General features: G+C 44.5%; 1 protein-coding gene across 6 annotated transcripts in view; it reads right to left on the reverse strand.

Annotated features, from left to right (window-relative positions):
• Window positions 1-14,433, reverse strand: part of ZWINT (ZW10 interacting kinetochore protein) — a 39,452-nt gene extending 25,019 nt beyond the window's left edge. For 5 of the 6 annotated variants that reach the window (XR_004926734.2, XM_036122813.2, XM_036122815.2 and 2 more), the window contains exons 1-8: window positions 14,330-14,433; window positions 13,637-13,727; window positions 13,366-13,489; window positions 13,056-13,222; window positions 12,856-12,912; window positions 12,200-12,342; window positions 11,968-12,127; window positions 11,751-11,873 (exon numbers count right to left, since the gene is read on the reverse strand). Coding sequence is in view for 5 of the 6 variants with exons in the window: in XM_036122813.2 (XP_035978706.1) it covers window positions 11,796-11,873; window positions 11,968-12,127; window positions 12,200-12,342; window positions 12,856-12,912; window positions 13,056-13,222; window positions 13,366-13,489; window positions 13,637-13,727; window positions 14,330-14,370 (861 nt within the window). In the remaining variant the exon portion in view is untranslated. Of the gene's footprint in view, window positions 1-7,726; window positions 8,676-11,750; window positions 11,874-11,967; window positions 12,128-12,199; window positions 12,343-12,855; window positions 12,913-13,055; window positions 13,223-13,365; window positions 13,490-13,636; window positions 13,728-14,329 lie in introns of those variants that run through there. The other variant, XM_078077815.1, reaches the window with a different exon arrangement.
• Window positions 14,434-14,728: the final 295 nt, after the last annotated feature.

Here is a 14,728-nt window from a genome sequence, read left to right on the forward strand (position 1 = left end):
GCTGAAAGAAGTTGAAGACACAAATGGAAAGACATCTTGTGTTCATGGATTGAAAGAATTAATAGTTACAATGTCCATACTATCCAAAGCCATCTATAGATTCAACACAATCCCCATCAAAATTCCAACCGCTTCAAAGAAACTAAAAAGAAAAGAAAACAAAACAAAACCTAAAATTTATATGGAACCAGAAAAGACCCTGGATAGCCAAAGCAATGCTGAGGAAGAACAAAGCTGGAGGTATCACACTTCCTGAGTATACTACAAACCACGGTTAATAAAAAGTAGCATAAATACAGACACACACACCAAGAGAACAGAACACAGAGCTCAGCATTAAACTTCCACATATACTGTCAGCTAGTATTCCACAAGGGGCCAAGAGCACCCAATGGAGAAAGAACAATCTCTAACAAATGGTGCTGAGAACATTGAAAAAACACATGCAGAACAAAGAAATTGGACCGCTATCCTACAGCACTCACAGAAATTCACCCAAAATGGATCAAAGATTGAAACATAACACTGACACAATAACACTCCTAGAAGAAAATGCAGGGAAGAAGCTCCTTCATATTGCATTTGGCAATGCGTTTTTGGAGAGGACACTAAAAGCACAAACGCTGAACAAAAACAAAAATCAGCAAATGGGAATACATAAAACTTAAAAGCTTCTGCACAGCAAAAGAAACAAGTAACAAAATGAAAAGGCAACCTACAGAAGGGCAGAACATTTTTGCAAACCAGACATATCTAACAGGGGTTAATATCCAAAATATACAAAGAATTCAGACAACTCAGTAACAAACATGATAAAAAATAAATGAATGGGCACAGTAACTGAACAGACATTTCTCCAAAGACATCCAAACTGCAAACGGGTACATGAACAAATGCTCAACATCACTCATCATCAGGGAAAGACAAACCAAAACCACCATGAGATACCACATCATACCTGTTAGACTAGCTAGAATCAAGGACAGAGACCAAGTATGGTGAGGATGTGGAGAAAAGGGGACCCTCCTCACTGTTGGTGGAAATGTGTACTGGTTCAGCCAATATGTAAAACAATACAGGGGTTCCTCAAAAAATTAAAAACATATCTACCAGATGCACTGGCAACTCCATTTCTGTGTATACACCCAAAGGAAATGAAAACAATATATCAAAGACATACCTGAACTCCCATGTTCACTGCCTCATTATTCACAATAGCCAAGACATGGGAACAACCTAAATGTTCATCGATGGAGGAACTGATAAAGAAGATGTGATGCATATATATTACACTATATATATTATCCATATGTATGGTATATATTCATGTATATACACATGGTATACATATTTTCCAGCCACATGAAAGAAGAACATCTTGCCATTTGAGACAACATGGATGGACTCTGAGCAATTATGCTAAGTGAGGTATGTCAGAAGAGAAAGGCAAGTAACGTATGGTATAATTACATGTGGAATCAAAAAAGCCAAACTCATGAAAACAGAACACAATGGTGATAACCAGAGGATGAGGGTCGGGAAAATAGGACTGACATTGCTTATGGGACAAACCTGCAAGGAGTAGTAAATAAGCCCTAGAGATCTAATGCACAGTGTAATGAACAAAGACAATACTGCAGGATCACCACCAAACTTGCTAAGAGACTAGAACTTAATTATTCTAACCACTAAAAGAAATGATAATTAAATAATGTGACAGAGGTGCTAATTCTGGTACCTCCACACTACAATGGCAATTGCAGTACAATACATCAACAATCAAAATAACATGTTTTACACCTTACATTTATGCAATGTTAAGTGTCAAATATATTTTTTTAAAAAATGGAAAAGTAACTGGCACGTAGGTGCTCAGAAAAGTTTGTTAAGTGCATCATCAATACATACTAATAGAAAAAATTATCAGGGAGTTAGTACAATTCTGAATCTGCATGTAAGTATCAACTTAGCCTCAAAATATAAAGGAGCACACTTTATGAATATGACCGGGTCTGTGTGCATGCATGCACGCATGCGCGCGTGTACACACACACACACAATTTCAGAAAAAGAATAAACAAGGCAAGAAATTTGCCAGAAACTGTAAACCTTGTATGGAAACCCTCACTACCACCTGCCAGATTATCACCTGTTCAACCTAGACAACGTGACTGCTAAATTACAGGTAGACTCACACCAGTAACACTGTTGTAGAACAACCAAAAGCAAACAAAACCCATTTCATTAATTAGACAGAAAACTGTTTCCTTGAGGTGTATGGAACCCCCCAGTTTTAGTCGTTCTCCAATACAAAAGACATTAAGATGTATAACAATGATTATCAGAATTAGCTGAGTATCTACTAGCCTTTCCTTTTTGTTCTTATAAACGTCACATTTGTTTGCACTACCTACTTCTTCAGATCGCCGCCGCCACCCCAAGAGAGTTAAAGTTAATTAGCAAATCAGTTGCTGAAAATTTCTGAGATGGGACAGAGCTACACGGAAGGCGTAAAACAGAAAATCTCTTATGATGGCAACCAAACTTTTTTTTTTTTTTTTAATCAAGTAAGATTTCTCTTCTTTTTCAAAAGAGTAAGAACAGCCTGTTGCTAGCACCAAGGGTGACTCGGGCACCTCAAGTAAAGCTCCTCTTATCTTTACATTCCAGTATCTCTGAATACCGTTCAACATAATTATTAAAACTAAAGTTATTTCGGTAGTCATATGGTATTGTCTAACAACCATACTCATTTGGCAAATTGATGGGAAGTTGGTCACCATTCTTTATCATAAACATTTTAAATTATGGCTGAGGTTTTTTTTCCCCTCCTATTTTCAACTGTTAGTCCCTAAAACTTTGATAAGCAGAATATTACTCAGGCACAATTCTGCATTGTTGAAAATGCTTTCCAATGTTCTCAGAAAGTCATGATCCTTCAGTGACTCACACACCAAAAAGCAGTGAGCCAGGGGAAAAGCAGTTCATGAGTTTCTAGTTGGTACACACTTGTTCCACTGGGTAACTACCACCATCCAAGAATACTAGTCACTGAAACGCTTTAGTGATGGCTTTGGTGAGTATAACATGCACTTGCTTATAATTGTGATCACTCTATTCTACCTACTTTTTTAAAGATTTTATTCATTTACTTGAAAGAGAGTGAGAGAGGGACGCCTGGGTGGCTCAGTCATTAAACATCGGCCTCCGGCTCAGGTCGTGATCTCAGGGTCCTGGGATCAAGCCCCGCATCGGGCTCCCTGCTCAGTGGGGAGCCTGCTTCTCCCTCTCCCTCTGCCTGCCGCTCCCCCTGCTTGTGCTAACTGCCAAATAAATAAAATCTTAAAAAAAAAAAAAAAAAAAAGACTGAGCGAGAGCAGAGGGAGAGAGAGAAGCAGACTCCCCGCTGAGCAGGGGAGCCCGACGTGGGGCTCGATCCCAGGACCCCGGGATCATGACCTGAGCCAAAGGCAGACGCTTAACTGACTGAGCCATCTAGGTGCCCCGAGAATTAGTTTCTTAACAGATTCTTCCTTCCTGTCTTCAAATTTAAACTGATTGTCTTTATCTTTTTTTTAATCGTCCAAACTTATGTTCAGCACATAGCTGACATTCAATAAATGATGGAACAGCCTCTAGATAATTTCATTTGTTTAAAATTGAGCTCAAGGGGCAGCTCTTTGGGAAATCTTCCCTGAACGGAACCCAAGGAACATTTACTAAGTCCTTTCAAAGCATGGAGGCACCGGTGTGTGTTCACTTGTGGATAAAGTTACGCATGTTCCTGAACAGAGGAATGAGGAGCACCAGTGGTGAACGGCAGGATCTGGACCTGAAAGGAGCAGTGTAATTCCTTCCTCCCTCGGATGTGCATGCTCTCTGCCGTGTTTATGTATATTTTTTAGGATCGAACTCATCTTTCTCATGTTGAAAATAACGCACTGCAATAAACTGGAGTCTCAGTCATCACCAAGAGCAGAGTTTCCAAATACAAAGCTGCACATCCTCCACAGCAGTCTGTTGTCCTCATGGAGTGATCCAATCAAACCAGAAAGAGAGCCAAACTTCACTAAACACATTACTTTAAATTCCTCTTTTATTTCTAGAGCATCTGGGCCAGGTAATCCAGATATGGAGAAGGTGGACTGGCCTCTGTCCCTAAAGAGCATTTTCCCTCAAAGCCACATAAAGCGTGACTTCTTGTCCACTGATAACTTACATGAAAAACTTGAAAATTAATATACCTACCTTTTACACTCGTATTTTAATTAATGAAACTGATATGCTTACTGTTTATGATTGGTTATTAAAATTAGACCTGAAGTTTTTGCAACACAATTTTGTAACACTGAGAATCTATAGCATAATTTAAACTCATTCATTCTTTCATAAACAAACCCTACTTTGATGACTCCCAACTCAATTAGTTTTTTCTCTCATTTTTTATAGTATGGTGTAAATAGAACAAATTCTTGTGCACATACATATATATTTTTTCTTCATTTATTTCTTTTATAATGCTTACATGTGATAATCTCTTACTTAAAATAGTCTGGTCAGCCTCTGAAAGCATAGTTCTGGGTTTACCCCTTTTTTCTATTTCAAAACACTATTTTAGGCATATAGTAACCAATTAAGTAATTTAAGTAATTATCAACTCCTTCACTAGGATTTAATAACTAAGAATTGCAGGATGAAATGAATCATGCATGCCTTGGGTAGGTGTATTTGCTAAAACCCATCCGGCAATTTACAATTTAGAAATACATGGGAATATGGCATCCAACAGCTAATTTTTGTATATTGCAGAGCTCCGTGAAGATTAACAAGGCCTTTTTTATAACTATGTCAACAGTTATAGAAATTCAATTTAACAACATCAATAAAAGAATGTACACTCCCCCCAAAAAAAAACTGTTTAAAAAGGCCTGAAACAAACATAAAAGATGTTAATTCCTGAGACTGAGACCTAATGCCTAGGTTACCCTACATTTCAAAATCAAAGTATATCAAGACCCAAACACTAAATTCCTCAGAGCCCAGTGTTCAAAGGAGCAAATGGGCCATTTAAAGACTAGGCTAGTAATAATGAAATTAGTTTATTTAATTTCACACTCTGTATTTCAAAACGTATACGTAATTGCCTCAAAGAAGACACATACAAATTGGAATACAAAAAGTTGAATAAATTGTATAAGACAGGAATGAGGTATATTAACCATAGATCCTAGAATGGTTAGAACAGCTTTCTTTTATTATCATTTAATTTGTTATTATAGAACACATATCATATTTTATATTATTCTTTTATTCTAGAATAGCTTTCTTCTCACAGTAGGGTAGAATATTCAAAGTGAAACCTTAGTCTTACAAATTTTAACATTGTCAAGAAAGAATGAGAGGTATTTACTTTGCTGAAACTATCCAGTGTTAACAAGAATATCTTCCTGGCAGAAATAAGTCACATAAAAATAGAATTCAATAAGGAATTGCAGGATGGTACCTTGGAAAGGAAAATAATGAAAGAACATTAAAGCAGTATTAAAATAATGCCAAAAGCTTGTGCTTTTGAAAGATAGAAAAAAAATCTTTGAGAAATACTAATGAAAAAGAAAGAAAATCTTCAAACAGCAGAATGAAAATGAGGAGAGACATAAAGAACATTAACATATATCTTTAAACATTTTTTCTAAATGTTGTATTGGTGGTATCCACAAGCGACTGACAGAAGTAAAAACAAATCTTCTCAACTCTGTAACCAGCCACAAGAATTCTCAACAATAGAGTTCCATCAAAATGGACCACGAAACAGAAATAGGGAGTGTATGTGATAAAGGATCCAGGCCCGCAAAGATGGAAATCATGAACCTTTCCAACACAGACAACAAAAGGCCTGTAAATGTTGTATTAAGAGGAGAAAAGATAAGCTCAAAATGTAGACCAGAATAACAACAAAAATCCAAATAACGTAAACCGAGGTCTACTATATCTGCTTGAAAATCAAGAACAAAAATTAAGAAACGAATGATAAAACAACAGATTAGTAACATACAGTTAACAAAATAAAGGAAAGCATCTAAAGATGCATTCTAGAGAGAAAAAATTATAAATATAAGAGAAAGTTTATGTAACATGAAGAATGAAGTTAAAAAACCTAACTGATGTCTAACTGGTGTGGAAGAAGCTTGTACAGAAGAGGTAAGACCATTTTTTAAACAGGCTGAAAAAACTCCAGAACTGTTTAAAGACTGGTAATTTCAGATTTAGCAAGCCCAACTAACTTCAGAATGAATGAATAAATGATCCAGACATATAGGAAGAGCTTTTAACAGGCAGCTGACTTTTTTTTTTTTTTAAAGATTTTATTTATTTATTTGACAGAGAGAGACACAAGAGAGGGAACATGGGCTGGGGGAATGGGAGAGGGAGAAGCAGGCTTCCCGCCGAGCAGGGAGCCCGATGAAGGGCTCGATCCCAGGACCCTGGGATCATGACCTGAGCCGAAGGCAGATGCTTAGCGACTGAGTCACCCAGGCACCCCAAGCAGCTGACTTCTATCAGCAAAGTGAAAGCCAGATAATCACAGGACAAGATCTTCAATGTTTTAAATGAAACTACCTGTCTACTAAACATTCTCTACGTAATAAAAACATCTTTAAAGAATGAGAATAAAAGGGGCGCCTGGGTAGCTTAGTCGGTTAAACATCTGCTTCAGCTCAGGTCATGATCCCAGGGTCCTGGGATCGAGTCCCGCATTGGGCTCCTTGCTCAGGAGGAAGCCTGCTTCTCCCTCTTCCTCTGCCTGCCCCTGCTTGTGCACTCTTGCTCTCCCTCTCAAATAAATAAATAAAATCTTAAAAAAAAAAAAAAAAAAAAGAATGAGAATAAAATAAAAACATTCCATAGTAAGAAATACTGAAGTGTTATACAGCCTCCAGACCCTAACCAAGAAAGTCTGATACATGTATTTCAGGTGGGGACATTGTCCTACATGAAAGCCCTGACATATAAAAATTAAGCAGGCAAAAAAAAATCAAAGTAAATGAGTGAATATGAACAAAACACTGTAGAGAACAGGAAGTCCAACTTCCGAGAACAGAATAGGCTAGAAGTAATAAACTGGACAAAAACATCATTAGTTCAGAGTATCGTCAACGGTCAAGTCTTCTAAGCTTCAGTACTCGTTATACTTTACTGTAGACTTCAAAGCTAAACTGGGATAATAATCAGTGAAGGACTTCAGAAGAAAAAGATAAAAGGAATGAAAATGAAATGATAAATAAACAAAACCAGAGGCAAAAAAGGAATATATAAGAAATAAAGGAGACAAAGATACAAATGTAGTGATTCAAAGGGGCACCTGCACCCCAATGTTTACAGCAGCAATGTCCACAATAGCCAAACTATGGAAAGAGCCAAGATGTCCATCAACAGATGAACGGATAAAGAAGATGTGGTGTATATATATATATATATATATATATATATATATATATGTATGTATGTATACACACACACACACACACACACACACACACACAATGGAATATTATGGAGTCATCAAAAGGAACGAAATATTGCCATTTGCAATGACGTGGATAGAACTGGAGGGTGTTATGCTGAGCGAAATAAGTCAATCAGAGAAAGACATGTATCATATGACCTCACTGATATGAGGAATTCTTAATCTCAGGAAACAAACTGAGGGTTGCTGGAGTGGGGGGGGTGGGAGGGATGGGGTGACTGGGTGATAGACATTGGGGAGGGTATGTGGGTGAGCGCTGTGAATTGTGCAACTCTGATGAATCACAGACCTGTACCCCTGAAACAAATATTATATGTTAAAAAAAAAAAAGAAGATAGCAGGAAGGGAAAAATGAAAGGGGGAAATTGGAGGGGGAGAAGAACCATGAGAGACGATGGACTCTGAGAAACAAACTGAGGGTTCTAGAGGGGAGGGAGTTGGGAGGATGGGTTAGCCTGGTGATGGGTATTAAAGAGAGCACATACTGCATGGAGCACAGGGTGTTATAAGCAAACAACGAATCATGGAACACTACATCAAAACCTAATGACGTAATGTATGGTGATTAACATAATAAAGTTAAAAAAAAACAAGGGAGAGTGAACGAAAAACGTGACACAAATACAAAATCTTAGGGACAAAAATTATGAAACTGGATCTTTAAAAACAGTGGTATAAAAGTGAAACACAGGGGCACCTGGGTGGCTCAGTTGGTTAAGCGTCTGCCTTCAGCTCAGGTCATGATCCCGGAGTCCTGGGATCGAGCCCCGCATCGGGCTCCCTGCTCTGCAGGAAGCCTGCTTCTCCCTTCCCACTCCCCCTGCTTGTGTTCCCTCTCTCACTGTCTCTCTCTCTGTCAAATAAATAAATAAAATCTTAAAAAAAAAAAACTGCTTTAAAAAAAAAAAGGTGAAACACATAAGGATAAAGAAAGGTTGAAACTCAGAAGGTTGTGGGAGAGACGGAGCAGGCGAGGGATCGGTAAGGGAGCTGGCTGGGGTGTACTGGTATTCATCCCATCTCAAGCTAAGGAACACTCACCCAGAGATGAAGGAGGCCACCAGACGACTGTCAAGTTCCATTTAGAAGAAAGACACGCGTGTCAACGTGCCATGCCTTCATCAAGTAGCCACAGAGCATGTAAAGCAAACTTTACCAGAACCAGAAAGAGAAATAAACAGATCCACTGTCACACTTGGAGACCTGAACACACCTCTCAGAAGGTGATAATCAGAAAACAATAATTAAGTATACAGAAGATTAACCGAACACATAACAAGCATAATCTAACAGACATATAGAAATCACCACATGTGACAATTCCAAAAGAGACGTTCTTTTCAAATCCACGTGAAACATAAAAAAAGAGAGAGACCACATTCATGGCTCCAACTGCTCCCTTCACCAAACTTCAAAGTGTTTATTATATAGAGGACATTCTTTGACCAAATTAGAATAAACTTAGAAAGATTATCTTCTCATATAGAGTAGAAAATTTCAAAATTATTTTTCTAAGAAACTCATAAATCAAATAATTATAATGGGAAAGAAAAAATTCTATGAGTTGAATGAGCATGAAAATACTTAAGAGAAAACCAGAAAAAATGTATAGCCTTACATGTTTATTTGAGAAAATAAATCAAGAACCAAATACACAAGTTTATCAACCGATACAAATTAAAAGTTTACCAAAAAAGTTCTTCTCCACCAAAACACAGAAGGTAGGAGATGGAGACAGGACTACAAATTGATGAGTCAGAACTGACATACGACACTGGATGACAAAAGCCAATCTCTGACTCTTTCAATATTTGAAACTGAATGAACATCTGAAGATAGATCAAAGGGAAATTCAGGTAAGACACAAAAACATCAGGAGTCTAACATTAGGCCATCCTACAACAGGCTGTAAACATTAAAAGGATAAAAAAAAAAAATCATCACAACTTTATACCAATAAGCTTAAAAAATTAGAAATGAAAAATTCTTAGAAAAATGTGACAGTAGCTAGAAAATATGAAAATAAAACTCAGGGAAAAAAAGCAAAATAATATTTCACCACAAAAAAAAATTTTGTTTAAAAGGAAAACATTATTCTTATGGAAATCAGAGTTTTTATGTAATCGGACTAAGCCTACCATCCCTTTTGTTTATCAAGGACACTTCCAGTCCTGACTAGTGTCCATCCCTCCCTGCACCTCACTGGTCTCCGTGTCCCTCCGTCAGATGGAGAACAGGAAGAGGAGATGCTCAGCAGGCAGCAGAGACCACAATTTCTCAGGGGGAGGCTCCCACCTTGCACACAAATGCTTGATGCAAGAACAATGAACAAGGACAGTATTTAGGGGAACCTAAGGGACGACAGAGCAGCTAGAAGCTGAGATCCAGCTCCTATCTGAAAATATACCCCAATTCCTGAGCTGTCAGTGCAGAACACCAACGCCACGGATCACACTGGCCAATAAAACACTCAAGCCTCTCCTCCCCTTTGGCCTCATGTATGCACTGACTCAACCATACTCCTCGAGACAAAGCTGGTTCCCAGAAGTTCCTCAGAGGTCTAAGTCTGACTACTGTGCATCTGCCCAATCTCTTCCCCTGTCCGCTGACGCGGAGCATCTCAGGACATCATCCTTGACCTCCACCTGCAGGGCTTCAGGGAGTATCTTCCCATCCCTGCTGACTCTCTGTCAGCCACCATGTGTGCAAGGACATGGTGAGTCCACACCATCCCAAGCCATACCCCAACGCCCCCTAGTAGGCCCTCCTTCCTCAGCGTGGGTATTCCTGCTCTCCCCTGCATACCATAAAAATGTCAGGGTCTACAAGACTACAGAAATAAACGAGAATGCAGGGGAGGGGAGCCCACCCAGCGGGAAGCAGCGGAAGGATAGGACTGCTATGTGGATTGCTAGAAGGCTACATTCAGAACCACCTGTGAGGAGGTGGATGGGCAGACAAAGGGAGCCTCTCCGGGTATCTGTGTGCTCCCTAGAGAAGTATCCTCAATCCTCACCGACCCCCTCACTCCGTCATGATTGAGTCTTCAAAGACCTCTGTTATCTGTCCCATTTCATACCTAAACAATGGGGCCAACACATTCAAAAGAATAATTAGAACACTTAGGACCTGAGAAAAGCAGAGCAAATGATCAGAGTGAGCAAGGATCTCAATCTCTACCTCCAAGAAGGCATCCTGGTCGGAGACACAGCAGAGCCCAGTGTCTCTTGAAACTCTCTTGCCAAAAGCAAAGCCCCAGTGTCTCTTTCTCTGAGATGCTTAGGTCTTGCTCACACGGGAGAGTCCTGTTCTAAGCTGAAGAATGGGTTTCCCACTGCAGCTGTCACTGGTACCCCTCTCTCTTCACCAGCAGCCCCATGCTCCCAATCAGGGAGGTAATCTCTCCCACATGCCTATGCCCCCACTGTCCCTGCACCCAGCAAGAGACACATGGAGGAGCGGAGGCGAAAAGACACAGAACAAAGAACACACACACACACACCCACAGATGAGGGTCTCTCTTGTTACTACCGCTCTAAATTTACCATACTATTGTTTTAGTTTGTTTTCCTATACTCTGCAATCAGGTATTGACCTGTTTACTGTTCACGCTCGTTATGTTCCCCACAGCCAAGGACTATCAGACAAGCCTGCTGCTGTAGCTTCAGTTCATAGCAAGGGGCCTGGCACAAAGCACGGATTCAATCAATGTTTGGGTCAGCAATTAAAATTATCTTCCCGTATCTAACCACCTGCACAAAGCACTCTCCTCCTCCCCGAATTAATCAGCTCAGCATGTTTGATTCATATGGATTTGGACAAGCAGCCCCGGAGGCTCCAGGCCAGGGCCCCCTTCCCATCTGCACCCTCTCTATTCACACCAGTCCCAGCACCTGTCATACTGTTGGCTTCAAGTGTGGCTCTTCCCACCAACATAGGAAAAGAGATAACTGAGAGCTCTAGGGCTTTTAACTAACAGAATCCAGAGCCCACCCCCATCATGGTCAGAAACCAGGCTGCACTCAGGAGTTCCTAGTCCATCCTGCAATAAGCGTGAGACCAGGGGGTTCAGGAAAACAGAGAGGGGTTAGCCCAGGGCAGGCTGGGCACAGGATGTGGCGACAAGCTTCAGCCATAGATAAATCCTTGCTCCTTCCCGCCTCCTGTCCCCTCTGTGAAAACAGAGCCCAGACACAGAGACCAGAGGTCCTCCCTCCTTCCGTACCTGCAGTCCAGGGACACCAAGGCCTGAGCTGGAGTCTGACCTGCTCTAGGTTCCTTTCCCATGTTGCTGTCCCTCAGGAAGCTCAGGCGAGCTCGCATCTCCAGCAGGCTGTGGGCCATCAGCCTTAGGGACGGAGACAGGGTATGGGTGCTGGGTGAGGCCTACCTCCCAGCTTCTTTCTGCACCTCCCCAGCCCCCGGCCCACCTCTCAGTTCACCTTGGACGGCACACTCCTGTCCTTCCCTATGACAGCCCCAGGCTTCGGCTCCTGGGGCTCACCCTCAGGAAGGTCCAGCTTCCGTGGCAGCTCTGCCTCTGCCTCGGGGAACGGCGGCTGACCCTGCAGAGTACGTAGCAGCTGGAGGAAGGTCTGGTGCCTGGAAGGAGAGGCGGGCTGTAAGGAAGGGAAACGACCACGCTGGGTCTGCAGCCCACACTCCCAGCCTCACCTGTGAAGCGTGTCCTGCTTCTGCCCCGCCTGCTCCTGCAGTCTTCCAAGTTCCTGAGACAGCCGCTCAAGCTCCTGCTGCGTCCCTCTCTGCCGCTGCCTCACCTCCGCAGAGGCTTCTGCCAGATGCTGCAGGTGCTTCTCCTACCGGGAATGAGAAGGCAAACACGGCTCCTCAGATGCGCAGGACTTACAGCCACTCTCTTAACCCCTCCAGGCTAGACCCAACTTGGGGCTCAGACCCACAGATGGAAAGAGGGACCCTACCCACTTTAGGCAAAACAAGGGCCCTAGAGAAAAAGGGTGAGAATGAGCTATTCCAGTGTGAAGCATTCTGGAGAAAAGGGGCACAAACATGGTAACTCATTTAGTCTGCTATGTGCTGCCATGTGTCCACATAAGCACTTGCTCTGCTAGCGATTTCATCAACTGAGCTCTGTATGGTAGGTGCTAATGTCGCCTCCACGTCACAAGCAAGACGCGGAAGCACAGGAAGTGAGGGGACGGCCCAAAGTCGTAACACAGGAAGTGAGGATGCTGGTACCTGTGCTATAACGCCACACAAAAGAAGAGGCAGAGGGCCTCCAGGCAGAGGACTGAGCCCATGCAACGGCACGGTGGTGGGGAAGGGAGATTTTCCTAGGGGTGTGGACCCACCTGTTGCAGCTGCCACTGCTTCTGGGCTGTCCTCAGTCTCTCCGTTGCCACCTGCTTCTGTAGGGAAGCAGAGGAGGGGAACAAGGAGGAGAGGAGTGTTTTTCTGGTTGGATTCTGGGAGGTGGCCAGTAGGCCCAGCCCAGCATGCATGCCCTTTCCCTCCTCTCTGCCTGCCCTCCTTTCCCCTCAGCCTGGCTCACCTTGGCCTGGAGCTCTTCCAGGGCTCCCAGGAGCTGCGCCCGCTTCCTCTGAGCCTCCTCCATCGTGGGCAAGGCCTGGGTCAGGGCACCTGTGATGGCTTCCACATGCTCTTGGTAGGTGGCCTTCAGCTCCTTCCATTGCTCCTTGGCCGCAAGTGCCTTCTGCCCTGAAAGGAGCCACCGAGGATGAGAACATAAGGGAGAATGGCCTGCCTGCCTGCAACACTGGGGCCTCTGTCTTCCCATCAGCCAAAGAGCTGACCCGACTGACATCCCCTTACTTCCCCATCCCACCCCGGTGCCCACTCACGGCTGGTGTCTTCAGAAGCCAAGGGGTCTAGTTCTTGGACAACGTCCTCCTGAGCCAAGAAATTCTGCAGGAAGTCTACTACCTGAAGCTGGCTGCAGAGCAGCTTGTCCTTCTTGCGGGAGTCCTGTTTGGAGAGTGGGCAGAGGCAGGGAACACCATTACCCGTGTGTGCCGCAGGCTGAGACTGCCTTCCAGGGTGCCCGCCATCGGTGCTGCCCAGTAGCTCCCGGAGAGGACCCAGCAGAGCCCCAGCTGCCCATCCTGCACATACCATCACAAACTCCGCCAGGATCTGGGCCGGCAGTTCTGCCTCTTCTTGCCGGCCGACGGGCTCCAGGATGTCTGCCAGCTTGGCCAGGGCCCTGAGGTGAAGCAGACAGGGGAAACGGGAGACTCCTGGGGTGCTCGTCCTGGCCCGCTGGCGTGCACAGACGCATACAGACCCGTACCAATGCCGAGTCTTGCCCTGACCGGTAGCCTGCAGGGTATCTGGGAGCAGGAACGGCGTGTGTATAAAGACAATACGTGCCCTGAGCAAAGCTAAGCAGAGCAAGAAGAGTCAGGGAAACACAGGGACAGGAAGACAAGGGGCCCCGCACTGACGGGCAGCGGGGGTCCCAGACAGGGAGCGTCCTGGGGCAGGGTCTGAGAAGGTTGGTTCCAGGCTCTCCTGGTCCTTCTCCGCTGGGGCCTGCAGCGCCCCCCGGCAGGCAGGGATGGGGGAATGCGCGTGGACACGGGGGCAGAGAAGCTAAGTGACCCTCCCACACGTGTCCTGCGAGGACGCCGCTACCCGCGAGGGGACGTCAAGTGAGCGGGAACCCGCCGTGTTGTGCGCGCGCCGGGAGAGCGCAGTCCCTCCCGCAATCGCCGCGGCCGGCACAGCGGGCTGCCGGGCCCCCCGGGGGGTACCCTGGGTCCTGCAGGGCCCTCCCCGCCCGCCCCCGGCTGGCAGCTAGCTTACTCTAGCGCTGAGGCTCGCGCCCCGGCCTCTGCCTCCTCCATCCCTGCGGGCGTCGGGCTTCTGTTCTTCCGCCCCCCGCCCGCACTGCCCTTTGGATTCGCCGCGGCTGCGCGCCGGGGCAGGTGATTGGCTGCGGGGCCAGTGGGCAGGAACCAAGGGTCAGCGTGCACTCTGATTGGCAGGCACGGACGAGCGGTTGGAACTCTGGATGTTTGGCGCCGGCGCGGTCGTGGCTGGGCGCGGCCGGCGCGCCGGGATTCTGCGCATGCGCGCTGCCCGTAGGCGGTGCTGGAGCCTGGAAGCGTGGCGTGGGCCAGGCCCGCGGAGTGCGGCCGGTTCCTACCTCGGGGGACACAGAGAACAAGTCCCTGAGTTTGGATTTTAGGGGAGGCTCTGGGC

Source organism: Halichoerus grypus, chromosome 7, assembly GCF_964656455.1.
Source record: "Halichoerus grypus chromosome 7, mHalGry1.hap1.1, whole genome shotgun sequence".
Lineage (NCBI taxonomy): Eukaryota > Metazoa > Chordata > Mammalia > Carnivora > Phocidae > Halichoerus > Halichoerus grypus.